Here is an 18,039-nt window from a genome sequence, read left to right on the forward strand (position 1 = left end):
CCTGAAGGTTTAACTTCTCTCCAATATTCATTGCAAAGGAAGGGTTTCTTTCTATGCCCTCTCTACTACTTAGTTCTCCCTGTAGTATCAACTTCCTTAAGTTACAAGGACAGAAGAAAATCCCAAATTTGGCCATGCAAGTCTCCACCTGCTGGTGGAGGAGACTCCTGAGTGGGTGTCCGTTGATTGGACACCACGAAACATCCTGGTAAACCACCTAACAGCTCTAGGTGGTACCCGAGGGGGAAATTGCTTCTTGCCCAGTGTGTTGTGGGCTGTACACGAAAAGGAGATGAGTGAGTTAATAAAATGTTTTGCACGCAAGTCAGTAATAAGAACAATAACTAAGTCTTGCTGATAAATTTAGTTGTGGTCACAGTAGTTTTCAAACTCAAGAACACAACGTTTGACAAGTTGGAATATACCCAAGCACTTAAAACAGAACTTTAAAATTTTTCCTTTGTTTCCCTTGATATAAAAATAGATGATTCATTACAAAACATTAGGAAATGTAGGAATATTTAAAGATGGTAACAGTGGCCAATAACTCTTCCACTCCGGTGGTGGCCACTGTTCGTGATGTGTTTATCATCATGACCATTTTTTATTCGTTAAATAGTCTTTGAAAACAAGCTTTTTAAATGACTCTATATTAATTCATTGGCATACATAATCTAATGTATTTAATCATATGCATGTGTTTACATATTGAGCTGATTTCCACTTTGCAGTGGGTTTTGCTTACATTTCTTTTGTAATAAAACGGAAATGTCCTCGATTTCATTCTGTTTTGCAGAGGAACCAAGTGCAGAGCATAAAGCTGTCAGCACATTTGGATCTTTTTCTGCCACCTTGGAAAATGGCATCTGCCTGTCAATAAGTTACTACGGACCCAGTGGCACTGTGCCAGGTGACAGGGACACACAGAAGGGAGATGGGTCCTGCTACCCGGGGAGTCCGTCCAACCTCAGCCTGCTCACTTGTTGACAAACACGTTCTGATTTCACGCCCTTCATTTCCTGAAGGGCGGGAATGTATGTCAGTGTGTGTGTGTATATACACGTATGTGTACATATACATGCACATGTAATCTTTTATGCATAGAAAATACAGTTCTTTGAAAAAGCTTTTGTTCTATAGAACCTTATAATTACTTAGACATATAAGATCACATATACACCCATATATATATTCTACTTATCTTTGTTAACTAGCCTGTGAAAATAAGTCCGTTGGTGCCAAAGAAAACATGATTTGCCAAGGAATCCTTTTGGTTTTCTACAGAAAGATGTTTTTAGGAATCCTGCAATCATAGAACTACTCAGTCTGCTTTAGAATATTAGTCTTAAAGGAGCCATTCATTGGACATCTTGAAAGACTTCTTTACCCCACTTTTAACAAACAAGTTCTCCAAACTGGAAGCTATTTGCTTACAAACCACAAAATAATGTCACTTCCCCAAGAACTAATTAGGAAATCTTGTGGGTTTCCATGCATTTTATAGAAATCTAACCACAACAGTTGTAAAATCAAAAGATAATCCCTGTGCTCTGTAGCCTTGACACTGTGGATCATGGTGAAGTAGTCCCCGCCCTGTGGGGACTCAGTGCGGCAGAGGCCCCACCCAGGGGTGGTCCCAGTCCTGCGTCTTGCTTTGTGCCAAGGACTGGGCTACTCCAGTGAGTTAGACAGCCCATTAAATTCGGTACTACTTTGTTTCGTTGGGGACTTGTCTTTTAATTTTGTATTTGACTTGTTTTTAAACTGACCCTTGGAGAAGTCATTTGGTGCCTAACAGGTTCTGTATTAAAGTTCGTTATCACACACAGTCACTAAAAAGTCCTATCCCCTCTAAACACAGGTTATCATTATTTTAAATTAAAATATTTACACTCTATCAACTAGTTGCTGCTATTTCCTGATTTTCTTATTCTTTATTTAATCTTTAAGTTAATAGGCAATCATTTCATTTAAAACAAATGTTGCTAATTTCAGGTTATGAGTACTGCATCTGAAAATGTTTATAGTGTGGATTATAAGTAATGGTTTACTTGATGTGTATTTAAAAAGTTCAAGGCATTAGTGTTTGTAAAACATACCTTGTAAATTCCTTAAAGATGCATATAATACCAATATTTGAGAACTTTTCCATGCTGGTGGCTAAGCAAACTTCCAGTTCAATTCTCCCCCTTAACTGACTACACATGGTTCTCTAGAGCTTATTCTCCTCGCCAAACTGAAACTTTGTGCCCACCAATCAGTCACTGCCCACTTACCTCTCCCCTCGGCCCCTGGCAGCCACCGTTCCACTGTGATGCAATTTGACTATTTGAGATATTTTATATAAGAGGGATCACGCAGCATTCGTTTTTCTGTGACTGGTTGATTTCACTACAGCCAGACCTCCTCAGGGATCATCGATGTTGCCACGTAGTAGAGGGTTTTCTTCTTTCTAAAACCTGAATCATATGTATGTACCACATTTGATGTATCCGATCATTTGCCGATGGATATTTAGGTCGTTTCCACATCTTGGCTACCCTGTTCTTTTTGTACCTTCTAGCTCCTCGAATGAACTATGCTTTCCCTTGTCTATTACATACCACCTCATGCTGCAGGTCTCTCGGTTTACAGGTTACTTGCTCTAAGAAATGCGTCCCAGATCAAGCAGCAGTATCTTAGGTTTTTGTGAACCCAAGTAGCTAGTGTGAATTGGGTTTTCGGAGGTGAGTGAGGATTGCATAGGCAAAGAATCGAAGGCAAGGAATTCTAGATGCTTGGAATAGTGTGCACGAAGTTTAGTAGTTTAAAAGCACAACACCTTTCTGGAAAGGTAGCCTGTGCCATACAGCCTGGGTGTCGCTTGCAGGGAGGTGCTTTGTGTTAGGTGACCTTTCTCTGGGTTCCTGTGGTGCCCTGTCCTTCCCCTGGCACAGACTTAACACACGGCATTGGACTGGAGGGCTTCTTCATCAAACTGCCCATTGCACTGTAGGCTCCTTGTAATCTCACTCATCACTGGCTACTCAATTCATGGCACATAGTAGTAGCTACTCAATAAGTATTTACCAAATAAGTAAATGAATGGGATGAGAGAGAGGAGTTTCTAGCTGCCTGTGACTGGTTGCCATTCACCTATTTATATGCTATAGTGCTTATGGGTCAGGCAACCTGCTGGTACTGAGCCACTAAGGTGAATAAAACCATGCAACCACTACTCAGAAGAGTTCTTTGTCTGATGGGAAAAGAAAATGTAGAGAAAGAACTGCGTTCTAACTGATAGAAATGACATGTAAACAGGATGCTGGAAGCAGAAAATACTTCATACAGTAGGTAGAGCACCTGAGATGGAACTTTAGAGAGGAGTGGGGATTATCCAGATAAAGCAACAAGGAAAGGGAGTTCTGGACAGTGAGAACCATTTGTATAAATACTCAATTGTGTAAAAGCATGGCATCTTTACACAAAAGTAGAGAGCGACAAGAGCAAAAGACGGTGAATGTCGTGTGCCCTGTGTAAGCAGTGAGTGGCAGAGGCCTCTAAGGAACAGGAAGTGACATGATCAGCTTTTATTTTAGGAACATACTTTTAGTAACAGTTCGGAAGGTACACTGAAGTGGTGGTATTGGAGGTGCCACGATACCAGTTAGGAAACCATTGCAGAAATTTAGCAAAAGAAAATGAGAATCTGAGCTAAGATGCTAGGATTAGATAGGAGAGGCACGATTTGAGAGAACTCTTGGAGGGCTTGGATGTGTAGAGTCGAAAAGAGAAAATGCAAGTGATGTCAATATCCAGCACAGGAAATGAGGTGCATGATTGGTTACGGCATGAACGAGAGTGGGAACGAAAGAGGGATGCCTGGCTTGGGAGAGGAGTTTGAAATGTCTCCAGCATCTCATCCGGGGGGAGGTGTCTAAAAGCAGTTGGAAATAAGGACCTGGGGCTGAGAAAAGCAAGGTCAGGTGTGTGTTTTGGACTCATTAGCTTGTAGACGGTAGTCGGAGCCCCAGGAGAGAAGGAGATCACCCAGATCTGATAGAGCCCATGCAGGTGCTCAGCCCGAGCTGTACGTTACAGTCACCTGTGAAGTCTTACAGGTAGAAACGCCTGCCTCCTGCCCAGAGAGTCTGCCTCAGTAGGTTAAGGTACAGACCTCAGCATGTGCCATTTGTTTGTTTGTTTGTTTCCATGAGTAATCATCATGGACAGCCAGAGTTGAGGACCTCTGTTGTGTAAGGATAAGGGGAAACCCCTGGGACCTAGCAACATCTCACAGATTGACAAACGAGGAAGACTCAGGAAAGGAGACTAAGAAAAAAACTGATCGGTGAGGGGAAAGGAGGTCCAGGCGGGAGTGTCAGCATGCAGCCCAGAGGAGAACACAGTGGGAGACGTAGAGTACTCCGAGGCCCCGTCACCACGGCTCCACAGATCAGCTCCCGTGTAGAGCTCAGACCGTCTCTGAAAGCCCAGATAGAGTTGATGTTCTGCAAGAAAACTTTTTTTATCATCTCAGCCAGAAATGATCTCTTTTCTCAATTTCCTTGTTTGTATTCCTTATATTCCTGTTCAGTATGTTCTTGTATTGAGGCTATTTGGGTACAGATCTTATTTTGACTATTTTGGCTCCATAAGGTATTTTATATGTTTTTTAAATTTTTTCCCACTGCTCCAAATAGTTTGTATATGAGTCTCCTAATAAATATATCTCGATTAAAGGAAGAGACAATAACTGCTCTCTCCTTAGGAGTTAACAATCTAGATGAGGAGAGAACTTTCAGAATAATGACTTAATCAAATATATCATGATATTAAGTACCTTAAGTGCTTTCTCTACAATCCTGATTTTCAAATCAAATACATTTCACCGAACATCTATCCAACTGATAAATCATATTCAGCAGTGTAAAAATTGTTGCCAACTTGTATAAATGTTTGAGATGTAACTTTTATTAACAAGCATATCAGGTGTGGATGTCCGACTTCCTCATGTTCTCCCTACAGAGGACAAGGACCCTAACTTGGAAGCAATGCTGAATACCCCATCAGCTCTTCTTCCAACAGTAATTCCTGTTATAGCGCACGTCCCTCAAGCCAAAGGAAAAGGGAAAACAAAAGGCAAAGAAAAACCCAAAGAGTCTCTGAAAGAGGAGGAACACCCAAAGGAAGAAGAAAAAAAGGTGACTGGACCTTGCCACGGATTCTAAACTCCACTGTTCAATGTCATCTCTTTAAAAAGCACAAGTTATGTCAACAGTGTTATTATAGTGCCTACATTTTATTGTGCAGATGCATTAACAGTCCCTGAAGCTTTGGTTATGAATAAACAGAAGAGATTTACACGGGAGTTGGAGTCCCCTACCAGGAGACACACTGTCATAGACAGACTGTCTCAGGTCACTCAGTCCAAACTCAGAGTGACTAGTTCAGCCTGTTCTTTCCTTCCCTGTTCTTGGGTGTTCTTTGCTTTTGGTCAAGTTCTACCACTCCTGATTTTAAATAATCTACTTAGTTCCATAGAGATAAACAATTAGAAGAGGAGAATCTCTAATTAGTGGAAACATTTCCACTTGGCATGCTTGGACCTGGACATGGGTGAGCTGAGAGTCAGCAGGATGAAGGGCCACCCTCTCTCTCCACCCCTTCACCAAATACACGCACACACTTTGCCTTAACCATTTTCCTAGTAGAAAAACACAGATCAAACCAGGTTCCAAAAGAAGGAAACTGCTGATCACCTTTTCACTCTTGGCATTTACTACTGCAGTTGTGCAGTTCGTATCATGTACAAACACCAAATGTATTAGAAGACTTGTGGTAAAAAGTGATCAGGAACTTGGATTTCAGACCCTGACCATTTAAAAATCACGGAGTTGGGATGTCACTTAGCGCCTTCTCCATACTTACGTAGCTCTACTAGGTAAGTTTTCTTAAACTAGGACATTTGACCCTTGTTAAGCGAAAGTGTTCAAGTGTTGACAGAATAATCCCAGGTAATTCATTAGTTTTGCTGAAAGCAATTTGATAATAAACCAGTTGGTTCACCCAACATTTTCAAAGTGGGCAGACAGAAGGATGGGCGCAGTCACTGGTGGTGTGTGTGATGGCAGACGGCGTATCTCTGAGCACTGCCGCTCACTCTTCAGACTTTCCTAAGGTTTTTCCTCTTAATTTTGCTTTGTGTTTCTAATTGATTTTCAGCTAACCAGATTTTATTCTCTGTTAGTAACAAAGACAGAGCAACCTAAATGATCAGTAATGGTTAGAATAAACTGAAAATCCAGCAGTGGGGGATCAGTTGGAATGACTTTAGAGGCCAACAAAAGAGAGCCAAGTGGGAGAACGGAGATGGTCGTCATTAGGGACTGGCCGTGGCTCCACAGTGACTTTCTTTCCGGAGCACACGTAACTGAGCAAGGTGTGCAAGCCTAGTAAAATTAACTAGTATTTTTAAGTAGACACACCCGCACCCTCATCAGTTTATAAATAACTGTTTGTTAGTTTCTTTTATTTTTACTTAATACAAAAGCAGCATGTGCTCATTAGCATAGAGTCTCCCAATAGCATAATGCCTGCAGCCTTCAGATGCTAAGAGTCCTTTGCACAAGAGGCCAGGGCATGGCGGGGGGGGCGGTGCATTGGGCCACCCTCATGCCTCCCTGAACATGCAGACAGAGCATCTTTCAAGGTCTCATTCAAGCCCTGAATCCTCCAGGATGTTTTCCTAATTATTGTCATTAACTTTGATAGCCCCCTTTTCTGAGAGAAGATGTACCAACCACGTGGCACTGTTCTTTAACTCTGTCACATATTCCTGTGCTCTTCTACAAGCAGGGTATAAATTGCATCAGGGTGCAGCCATTTTTATGGGCTCCCTTGGGGGGCCCACTACTCCTGGGCAAGTCATATTCTATGCTCTCAGCACGTTCTTGCTTAGGCATAATACATCAGCAGCTCGTTTCTGAAGTGATGAGCAACCACTCACATGTTAAATTATTTACAGGAAGAAGTAGAACCAGAACCTGTTGTACAAGAGACTGTTTTTGTTCCCACCTTCCAAAACCTCAATGTGTCCTGCCCCAATGGGCTCCTGGTGACCTTCATTGGGCAAGAGTCAACAGGTGAGTGCTCCCTGGGGTCGGGCAGGGAGGCGGAGGGCAAACAGTCATGTTGAAACCAGTGAAGTCACCATTCAGATGGTGAATTTTCCTGACAAATTACACATACTTCTTGTTGGTAATGAACGCATTAGGCTAATAATAATAACCTTTTTTGAGCACTTACTCTGAGCTAGGCATTTACTTAGGAACTTACCATATATGACAAAATAAAACTACTATAAGCTAAGTCCTAATAATTCCTTTTTACAAAATGAAGAAATTGAGGCTTCAGGAGGTTCAGTAACTTGCCCAAGACCACTCATGTCCTAAGAGGCAGAAATCTTCAATAAAATGCTATTCTCGGTCCAGTCACGGCAAAGCAAGTGCTTTTAAGGACTGCCAGGTGGCCCTGTCTCCCTGCTCTACAAAGGGCCACAGGTGTGGGGCTTGCTGGTCTGACCGAAACTCAGGGCAGTGAGACCAGCGCAGATGGAATGGACAAAGGGGACCTGTCTGGTTCCCAGGTGTCAGTATGTACTTTTATAGTCTGTTATTTCTATTGATTTTGTGCATGGCTCCTAACCTATTAAAATGAATAAATAAGTACAAGTAGAATTTCTTTAATTAATACTAAGTATTAAATGAGAAAATACTTTCTAATCTGGAACACAGTGTTCCGGTCTTAGGTTTTGTCCTCACATCGGCGGTGGTAGCAGTGGCTGTCTGCAGAGCAGAAGCAAAAGGTTGAGCACAGGGGCCTGATTCCAATCCCAGCTTTGCCGCTTACTGGCTGCGTGGCCTCGGAGAGGTTATAACCCTTCCAGAACTCCGTTTTTTTCATCTGAAAACTCTGGAAAATAAAAGCACCTGCCTTAACAGGTTGTTAAGGTGGGCTAAACAAAATACATGCCCAGAGCATTTAACATATAGGAATATCTCGGTAAATGTGTGTTATTTCTGCCCCTTGAGGAGGTATCATAAAAGACATCATTCCAAAATATTTTCCCACCAACTTGATCTAGTCCTTGAAATTCCAACATCACAGGTTAATAAAACTACTTTCTAAATTGAGAAGAGGAAATTATTCAATGAACAGAAACCTGGTAGCTACTATGTGCCAGAAAGTCTCAAAAATAGTACTTTCCTTTGAATGTAGTCTGTGCCTTTCTCCTTGACTGCAACTTTATAAGAGTAGCACCCTGAGAAAAATCTGCATTTGGTTGGAGATGCAGGGGTTACATTAAGTCTGAAGGATGATGCATGGTTTAGGAAAGGCAGGCCTGAACCCCTGGGGCTCCAGGCCACCAGGGGACATGGCGGGGGTGGGGCAACGTGGGCAGCCGGGAGAGCTTTCTCACGGGCGACAGAAAAGGGAGCATCTGAGACTGCACACTCGGCTGCTTTCCTCGTTTTGCCCTGAGATGTCCTGGCCTTCATTAGAGAGAATGGCCTACATTTGGGGAAGGCGCCTCGGAAGCAAGTGCTTGTAGAGGACCTTACTTACCATATTTGACCGTGACAAAGGCAGCAGAGAGCCAGGACTCTGGGCCATGGTCTTATATGGAAATGGCCCAATTATTTACATGTAGACCAAAGAATGAAAAAAGGCTGAGCAGGAAGATAAAATCCCAGCCACTCAGCATTGCCCAGTTCATTGTAAGGCTTTTTTTTTTCCCCCTTTAAGATAAATATGTTATCAGTGAGGAGCCTACTTGGGACATAATGATCCGACAGAGCTACCCCCAGAAGGGGAAGCACTACGAGTTCTACAGATCGGTGATGCCCCCGGCGGAGCAGGAGGCCTCGAGAGTCATCACCAGTCAGGGCACTGTGGTCAAGTACATGCTGGACGGGTCCACACAGGTAAGGGAACGTGTGAGGGACATCACTCTTTCCTGCTGCGAAGTAAAACACAGAGGTGATGAGTAAGGAACAGTGTTGTGACATAGAAGAGGAGCAACTCATTTGAAAACGGAATGACAGTTGAAAACGACAGGTAAAGAATAGCGTAGTTAGAAGAAACACATTGTTATCTGTGCCATACAGGACACACACTTGCCATGTGCCCGTGATCCACGACTGTAGACGGAGCACCACGTTTACCTCCTGTCCCTCTCAAAGCACCTTAAAGTAATAGAAAAATACTTTTAAATAATAAATTTACATCAGTACTGAAGAACGACAAACTGGATCGTCAGTGGATCAGAAGATTGGGAGAATTCCTAGAAAATTCAAGTCAGATGAGATTAGCTGATGGAGAAACAAATGCAGAGTCTAAAACTTATTTTTAAAAACCGGCAGCAAAATTAAAAATTGGGAGTTTTAACAGCCATTTCACAGATGGAGCTCTGGACTCGGAAATCAGTGCTGTTCACCAGGTAGCTCACTGCTGCCTGAGGGCGGGAACCCGAAACTGTTCGGGTTCGCCACGTACCAGGAGCCACGTGCCTGCTCCGTCCCTCCCAGCCATCCCGGCAGCGCACCAGGCGTGGATGGGAGTTCTCGGTGGGAACCAGGACCGTGCACCTGGGCACTGTCAGCTTGGGAGAGAAACCAACCCCAGGAAAACAAGCACAACATTCAATAAATTATAAATGCATGGCATCTCAAAATAAGAGTAAATACCCCTTTTTTTCAAAAAAACTTGAAAGTGAGCAAAAGTAATATAGGCAGAGACGTGAGAGGTTCCCAGTCCATAAAATAATAGTTTTTAAAATTTGCCTTGGGGAAAAAAATCAAGAGTTGTTACTAAAATGACCCTGAGTGGTGGTGGGGGGAGGGAGACGGAGAGGAAGGAGGAGACGTGGAGAAGGGATCTGTGTGTTAGGATCCCCAGAAGAAGAAAGTAGTGAGAATAATGAAAGAAGCAATCTAGTGAGTGTTCCCGGAGCTTAAACAAGCAATGCTTCAGGTTAAACAGGACAACTAAGCACCAATCAGGAGGGATACTGACTGTCGAGAGATTATTTGAGTATGTCATAGTGTGATGTAAGGACCGTGTGGTAGCCACGCTGGCTGATCTTGTCCTGTTCACTGGGAGTCTGTAAATACTGGTCCTGGGTAGATTGTATATGGACAGCCTCTCTAGACAGTGCACGTACGAGATAGATACTGACAGAAGCTAAACCTTTAAACGTATGGTACAGTTTCAAATGTAGTCTTTAGAAAAATCGAAACAGTGGATAATTTCCCAGTTACCACAGGGGAGGGGTGAATAAGGAAAAAACATACAATAGTCAATCTAATAAGAAACAGGAAATGAGAACAAGTAGCATAGAAGGTAAATGGAAAAAGTAATATTTTTATGCTGGCTATTAAGCTTTTGTCTCTGAGCTCCAAATCGACTCTCCTGTCATTTGCTTTATGATGCTGAGCCTGGAAGTCTGCAAATACCACTTCTTTGGTCCTTTTTAACCTGTTTCAGTTTAATGCACCACGTTCATTGCTAACCGGGCTCTTCCCTGCTTCTGAGAATGCTGGACTTGTGCTTGTCCTTCAGATTCTCTTTGCAGACGGTGCTGTGAGCAGCAGTCCCGATTCAGGGCCCGTGTGTGCTCCTGCCAGCTGCCCCACAAGCCGCCCCAGTGGAGACCTGATGGACTCGGGTTCTCAGCAGAAACCAGAAAGAGTGCCGTCAGAGAATGTCCTCACAAAGAAAGGTAACCACCGCGGAAGCCTCCCTGCAGTGAACCTCCGAGATGAAGTGCTCGATTAAGGTTCAGTATCGTCATTATTACTCTTTTATGACCGCATTCATATATATTCACACGTATATATGATTTTAAATGCAGTCACATGAATCGCTTTCTTCCCTTCACAAGAAATAAGGAACATATTCTTGCATCATTATGTACGCCCGTGCAGCCCTAGCTCTGCCGCCGGGGCGGCCGTTTTGGGGCTGGGCGTGCATATCAACATCAAGATTCCAAGTAAGCTTCTCTGTGTTCTCTTGACATTTCCTCGGAGTTGCAAGAAGGCCACGTCAGCTCCAGGCAGGGGTCCTCATGTAGTATCTCCCAAAGCAGGAGGGAAAGAGGGCAAGCACACGAGCTTTCAAGTGTCTCTCTTCATCAGGGAGGGAAGCTATTTCCAGGTTCCCCGGGCCTCCCCACCCCCACCCCAGCGGGCCTCCCCCGGTGTCTCAGGGACTAGACCTGGTGGGGGCCCTGGGCTCAGTGTGACACTTTCAACATTGTTCTCAGGAGATGAGCACTACCAGTGGGGGAAGCAGAGGTGGGTGACAGTTGGGTAAGTCAGCAGTGTCGGCCATAATCTAAATGACAAACCTGCCCTCCTGATACATTTCCAGTTTACGCCCCTGCCCCCAGCACCCAGTGAGAACGTCCCTGTCCTCACACCCGCCAGGGCTGGACATCAGCGTTTTTTCATCTTACTCAGTTTGATAGACAGTCCATCTTATTACTACCCTAATTTGCATTTCTTTGGTTACTGACGAGAATAAACGTTTGAAGATGCTTACTGCTTTTTTATTCTTTTTGTGAATTTTCTGTTCACATCTTTACTTGGTTTGCTATTGGGACGTTCATTATTTTTATCTTCATTTTTAAGAGATCCTTATGTATGGGAGATGAGTATACCAGGCACAATTCTGAATACTTTAAAATACAGGGTGGGGCAAAAGTAGGTTTACAGTTATTCCAGTGGAAAATAATACATTAATGCATAATAATACAAAATAAACTCTGGTCTGCATACTAGTCCAGCCCTGCATTTAATCAGCTAATTCTCATCTCAGTCCCATGAAGTATGCATATTTTAATAATCCCAATTTACAGATGAGGAAATTGAGACAGAGAAGTTAAGAAACCTACTTGAAGTCTCTTAGCTACTAAGTGGAAGGGCTGGGATTTGCGTCTGAGCAGCTGCCCCAACACACTGTCTCTTGCACATCACACATTTATCTCAACTTCTCATAGGCCTTCAATGGTCTGAGACGAAGACGTAGTCTCTCCTGCCAGTTTCACGTCTCACCACACTGCCTTGTCGCCTGTGGGGAAGCAAGGAGCTTCCTTCCTTGGCAACTCACAATTTTGAGAAGTAGATTTTCCCTTGGTAGCAGCAGGGGGCTCCTGGTGGAGACAAATGGAAGCGTCCCCAGTCTTTCTGGACTTCCGCTCAGGGCTCCCTCCGAGGCTGCCTCCAGGCCTGGGTGTGCTGGCGGGGGTGCAGCCCCTTGTCTAACTGCCCAAACTGGCTCCAGAGGGCTCCCGCCTCCAGCATTGTGGGCTCGGATTTCTTTATGGCCCTTCCACCAGGGGCAACGGATTCACTTTTCTTGTTAAAACTTTTTAAGGGCAATTTTAATTTTACAGAAAAAAAAGCTGAAAGCACCGTACAGAGAATTCCCATATACTTCCTCTCTTCCTGGCTCAGCTTTCCCTGTGTTTAAGGTCTTGAAAGTGTTCCATTTGTTAAAATTAAAGAACCAATAAGTCAAGGTCACTGTGTCGTGCAGTTCTGTGAGTTCTCACAAAAGCATAACGTCATGAATCCACCTTAGAGCATCACACAGAATGGTGCTGTCACCTTAAATGGCCCCTGTGCTCCGCTTGGTCATCCTTCTCTCCTCCCCCACCCTGACCGTCCCTGCAGCCCCTGATCTTGTTGTTCCTGTGGTTTTGCCTTTTCTAGAAGGTCATATAATGGGAATCCTGTAGTCTGTACCTTTTCAGATTGGCTTATTTCACTCAGTGATTGTAGTTAAGAGTCTTCCGTATCTTTTCATGGCTTGATAGCTTATTTATTTTAATTAGTAAAATAACATTCCGTTGTGTAGATGTGCAGCAACTTGTTACAGACAGAGGCAAAAGTAAGTTTGCAGTTGTCCAGACGGAAAATAATACAGTACTTAATAAACAGTAAGACAAGAATAAACTCTGTGTTTCACGTACGCACAACCATAAACCTGCTTTGGCTGCACCTTGTATTGGTTGCTTCTAGTTGTTTTTTGGGGGGAGAACATTATATAGCAGATTTATTTTTAATATTGAAAAGCCTCCCATTGCTTTACATACAGGTTGGACCAATTTACATGACCACCAGCAGTCTTTATGGGCTCTTTTCTTGGTGGTTTCCAGTTTTTTGGCAGTTGTGATGAAGCTGCTTTTAAACATTTGTCTGCAGGTTTTTGTGTCAATGTGTTTTCAATTCATTTAAATAAATACCTGAGAGCATATTCCATGTATACGTTCAGCACGTAAGAAATGGCCAGAGTGCCTTCTAAAGTGTTTCTGCCGTTTTTGCTTCCCACTGGCAGTGGATGAGAGGTGAGAGTTCTGTTGCTCCACGTCCCCCTCAGCACTTGGTGGTGTTGGTTGTTTTGGACTTTCGCCATTCTAATGGATGTGTAGTGGTATCTCATTGTTGTTTTCATTTTAATCCTAAATGATATGCTGACTTACCACCTATGTATCATCTTTGGTGAGGTGTCTGTTGATATATATATTTTGCCCATTTTTTAATTGCTTTCTTAGATGCATCCACTTTTAGAGGTGGTATTTCACCAGTGCTTTCAAAACCTGCCATGAAAGCACCACCAATTCTACCCATACCCCTGGCACATTCCAAGCCTTTCCTCTTTATTTCACTCAGGACCCAGCTCTATTCATTTTAGGTACTGCCCACACAAGTTTCTCCTGGGAGGGGATCCGTCCTTTGGGGGATGGCCTGTTGGGAACTTATGAGATCTGGGAACAGCGCCATTTACCTACACCTGTTCATTTCAGGTGCTCTTCTACATCTGTGTGTGTGTGGACGTGCTTTTTGGCTCTAGTTTTGGTAGTTCAGTTGGAGTTTGAGGGTTTCCCTAGTTTTTCTACAAATGTAATTTTGGGGATTTTTTTTCATTGTTCTTATTGCTTTGTGTGATTTCCAGAGCGAGAAGAGAAAGTCACAAATCTGTTGTTGCTACCTAGGTGACAAAAACAGAAAGTCTTTCATATATTTGTTTTCAGTTTATTTTGCTGTTCTTGTTATCTCTTTAAGGTGGTTCACTAATTTTTAGTCTCTCTTCTCCTTGTACGAGTATTTGCAGCTGTAAAGTGTGTTAGTGTGCAGCGCTAGCTTCATCCCATGAGTTCTGTTTCAGTACCAGCTCTGTTAGGATGGAGCTCACAGACTACGATAGTCGTCCTTTAATGTGAGCAGTTCTAACATACGCACAGAGCCATGCAGCCGTCTCCACTGTCTGAGTCCAGAACAGTTGCATCACTCTCCTCCCCCAGACCGGCACCCCCATTTCCTCTCCCTCTCCTTCAGCACCTCGGGACTGTTCCTATGGATTTAAATATTCTAGACATTTAATATAAATGGAAACATGCAATGTATGGCCTTCGTCACTGGCTTCTTTAATTTAGCATAATATTTTCAAGGTAGTTATCTACATTATAACATGTATCAGTACTCTGTTTTGAGCAAATAATTGTCAAATAATATTCTATTGCATGTGTGTACCACAGTTTGTTTTTCATTCATCAGTTGATGGACATCTGCGTTTTTTCCACTTTGGGGAAACTACAACTAGAGTTGCCAGGCACACTGTTTGTACAAGTTGTATGGACACCCAGTTTCATTTCTCTTGAGTAGATAACCTAGGAGTGGAATTGCTGGGACATAGAATAACTCCATGTTTAGCAGAAACTCTGTGTTTAGGACCTGACAATCTGTTTTCCAAAGCAGCTGCGCTGGTTTATATTCTTGCCAGTTTTGAGGGATCCAGTTAGTAACTTTAGGGATCCAATTTCTCCACATCCTCGCCAGCGTCGTTACTGTCTGCCTGTAGCCATTCTAGTGGGTGTGAAGCGACATCTCTCTTCTTTTGATGTACATTTCCTTAATGGGGAATGATACTGACCATCTTCTCACGCACTTAGTGGCCGTTTGTAAATCGTCTCTGAAGAAATCTCTTTCCGAATCATTTTCCCAAATCTTGTACTGGGGAGGCAAGTTCCGTATCAAATGTCTGATCTGTGAATGTTGCCCCTCATTCTGTGCGTTGTCTTTCTTGATGGTGTCCATTTTGACGAAGTCCAGTGTATCTGGATTTCTGGGTTCTGGTGCTTTTAAGATCATTTCTAAGAAAGAATAATCGTGCAACCCAAAGTCACAAAGGTTTAGTCCTTTGTTTTCTTCTAAGAGTTTTATAGCTTTAGCTCTTGCATTTGGGTTTTAAGTCCATTTTGGTTTAATTTTTGTATATGGTATGAGATAGCAGTCTGAGTTTACACTTTTATTTGTTAAATGATGATTCACCCCCCACCCTATTGAATTGGTTGACGCTGCAGTAAAATCAGTTGAGTGTAAAGGTAAGCATTAATTTTTGGACTCAGTTCTATCTCACAGATATATATATATATTTCCAACATCTCGCTGTCGTGATTACAGTAACCTTGCAGTAAGTTTGAAATTAGAAAGTAGGAGTTATCCAACTTGGTCTTACTTTTAAAATATTATTTTGTTTATTATAGGAACCTTGCCTTTCTGTTGGACTTTTACAATTAGCCTGTTAATTTCTGCAAAAGAGGCAGCTGGGATTTTTATGATGATTCTGTTGAATATCTAGATAAATTTTGAGAATTGCCATCCATATAGTATTAAGTCTTATAAGTCATGAACATGGCATATCTTTCTACTTGTTTAGGTTTTTATTTTGTCTAATGTTGTTTTGGACTTTTCAGTTTGCAATGATTATACTTGTTTTGTTTGATTTTTCTTATGTATTTTATTCTTCTTAATGCTATTATAAATGGAATTATTTTCTTAATTTTATTTTTGGATTGTTCACTGACAGTGTATCTCATATAATTGAATTTTTCTATATTGAGGTCGTATCCTGAAACCTTGCTGAACTTTTTTATTTTCCCTGTTTTTGTTTTGCAACAGTTCTGGAAATAAGGTCCTCGCCCCCAGGGACTGCTCTCATTGTTGTTACTGCTGTTTGTTCAGAGACTTTTCTGGACTCATTCTGTTAAATCTGTTTCCTTTGTCCTGTGTGGCCCCCGCAGTCTCTGCTCACTTAGCTCACTGACCAGCTAATGACTGGACAGAGGTCTCCCTATGTGCCTCAAACCAGAGAGTGCCCCAGCCTCCACCAAGGGACTTCGTGCGTTCCCTGGGGCACTTTCACCGCTCTGAAAGATTTCGTCCTAGCCTTAGACTCAAGGTCAGCCAGCGGTGAGGCCTCTGGGCGTGAGTGCAGTCCTGCACGTGCAGGTGGCTTCTAGATTCCCAAGCAAATGTCCCAACTTTTCAAAGCCCCCGACGGACATGTCATGCTCTAGCTTTTTCTTTAACATTTTTTCATCAGTTTCTTGTTCGCTCCAACGATTATTGCTGCTTCAGGCAGCCACACTGTAAACAGTTGCCACTGATTGTTTCAACAAGGTCCCTGGAAAAAGACTCTTCACAGCAAGTGAGCTCTGACTCAGGCCCGAGGGAGGATTTCAGGGAGTGTTCAGACCAGTCAAACAAGGACGGGTCGTGGGCGTGGGGCTTGTAGGGAGAGTTTCAAGCCCATCTGCCTCCTCCAGTGGCTGTGCTCACAGCGACTGTGACTTGGGGTGTACAGTGTTTCAAGGGCCCTAGGGAACTAGAGAGGGGGAGGATGGGAACACAGCAGGTTGTAGCACCACAAAGCAGTTGTTCTTACTGAGATTCAGCTATTTTTCTTACCTGGGTCCTCAGATTGTTACAGTTCTTTGGTCTGTTTCCAGAGTTCTTAAAAACACTGCTTTTGATCATTTGTTCAAGTGTTCTCATTCTTTTTATAGAAGAGTGGATTTCCAAAGGTTCTTACTTGCCATTCTGGAAGGGCTTCTTTCATCTCACGATAAGTGACATTTACTATTTTCATCATTTTCAGCTCTACATATTTTCTAATTATCACTATGATTTCTTTTTAGTTTCTATATTTCCGAGCTTATGAAGTATTTCTAGGTTTTTAAAAATGATTTTAACTAATTCTTTGAAATTTGTTGAAACATGATATAGCCTATTATATGGTCAGGTTTTTAAAAATTTTGTCTGTGATTGACAAGAGCACGTGTCCTGTGGGTGTGGACTGCAGGGTTCTCTTTGTGTCTGTTGGACTGACCTTAGTCGTGTTGTTCAGTCTGTATCGAAGTCCAGCGGACTCTTCCGTGAAGGGCAAGGTAGTGTTTAATTGAGGTTTGTGAGCAGTATGGTCTTTGTCACAGCTATTGAACTCTGCCATTGTACCATATAAATAGCCATAAACAATATGTAATCAAATGAGTATACCGTGTTATGTTCCAATAAAGCTTTATTTGTGGACAGTAAAATTTGAAGATCATATAATGTTCATGTGTCACAAAGTAATGTTCTTGATTTTTAAGGTTATGTGGAAATGGAAAAAGAATTATCACTACATCAACTGTACCAAAGCAGGCAGTGGGCTGAATTTGCCCCACGTATCAAAATTCACCAGCCCCTGTTCTGTACCCTCACGGAATTTTTAATCTACTGTCTCAATTTATTCAGGATAAAAAATTTAAATTCCTGAGGATAGAATAGTCTACTCAGTGTTGTCCTCCTTATAATTTAATCTTTATTTCTTTATTTCTAAATGTATATTTTTAATAATTTTGTCAGATTTTCCTCTGTGTATTTTGAGGACATGATTTCAGATACTTAAAATTTTGAATTGTTATATCTTCATGGTAAACTTAACTTTTTATAACTATGCAGTGACTTTTTACTCTACGGTATTTTTTTTTGTTGTTGTTCTATTTTGCTTATTTTATTATAGCTATACCAGATATTATTTAATACTTTGCCAGTGTAACTTTTCCACACTTTACTTTTTATGGCTTATGTTTAAAGGCATCCGTGTGAGCAGCATATGGATAGATATTTTTAAAATTCATTACAACAAATTTGTCTCTTAACTGGAAGTTTA

At 42.2% G+C, this 18,039-nt stretch overlaps 1 protein-coding gene across 1 annotated transcript in view; it reads left to right on the plus strand.

Annotated features, from left to right (window-relative positions):
* SPAG17 (sperm associated antigen 17) overlaps nucleotides 1–18,039 on the plus strand; it is a 185,500-nt gene that overhangs the window by 125,444 nt on the left and 42,017 nt on the right. The window contains exons 24-28 of the mRNA XM_053656086.1: nucleotides 797–910; nucleotides 5,008–5,183; nucleotides 7,007–7,124; nucleotides 8,788–8,966; nucleotides 10,603–10,762. Coding sequence (XP_053512061.1) covers nucleotides 797–910; nucleotides 5,008–5,183; nucleotides 7,007–7,124; nucleotides 8,788–8,966; nucleotides 10,603–10,762 — 747 coding nt within the window. The remainder of the gene's footprint in view (nucleotides 1–796; nucleotides 911–5,007; nucleotides 5,184–7,006; nucleotides 7,125–8,787; nucleotides 8,967–10,602; nucleotides 10,763–18,039) is intronic.

The sequence above is a fragment of the Artibeus jamaicensis genome, unplaced genomic scaffold (assembly GCF_021234435.1).
Source record: "Artibeus jamaicensis isolate MK-2021 breed Jamaican fruit bat unplaced genomic scaffold, CSHL_Jam_final scaffold_1689, whole genome shotgun sequence".
In the NCBI taxonomy this organism is placed as follows: domain Eukaryota; kingdom Metazoa; phylum Chordata; class Mammalia; order Chiroptera; family Phyllostomidae; genus Artibeus; species Artibeus jamaicensis.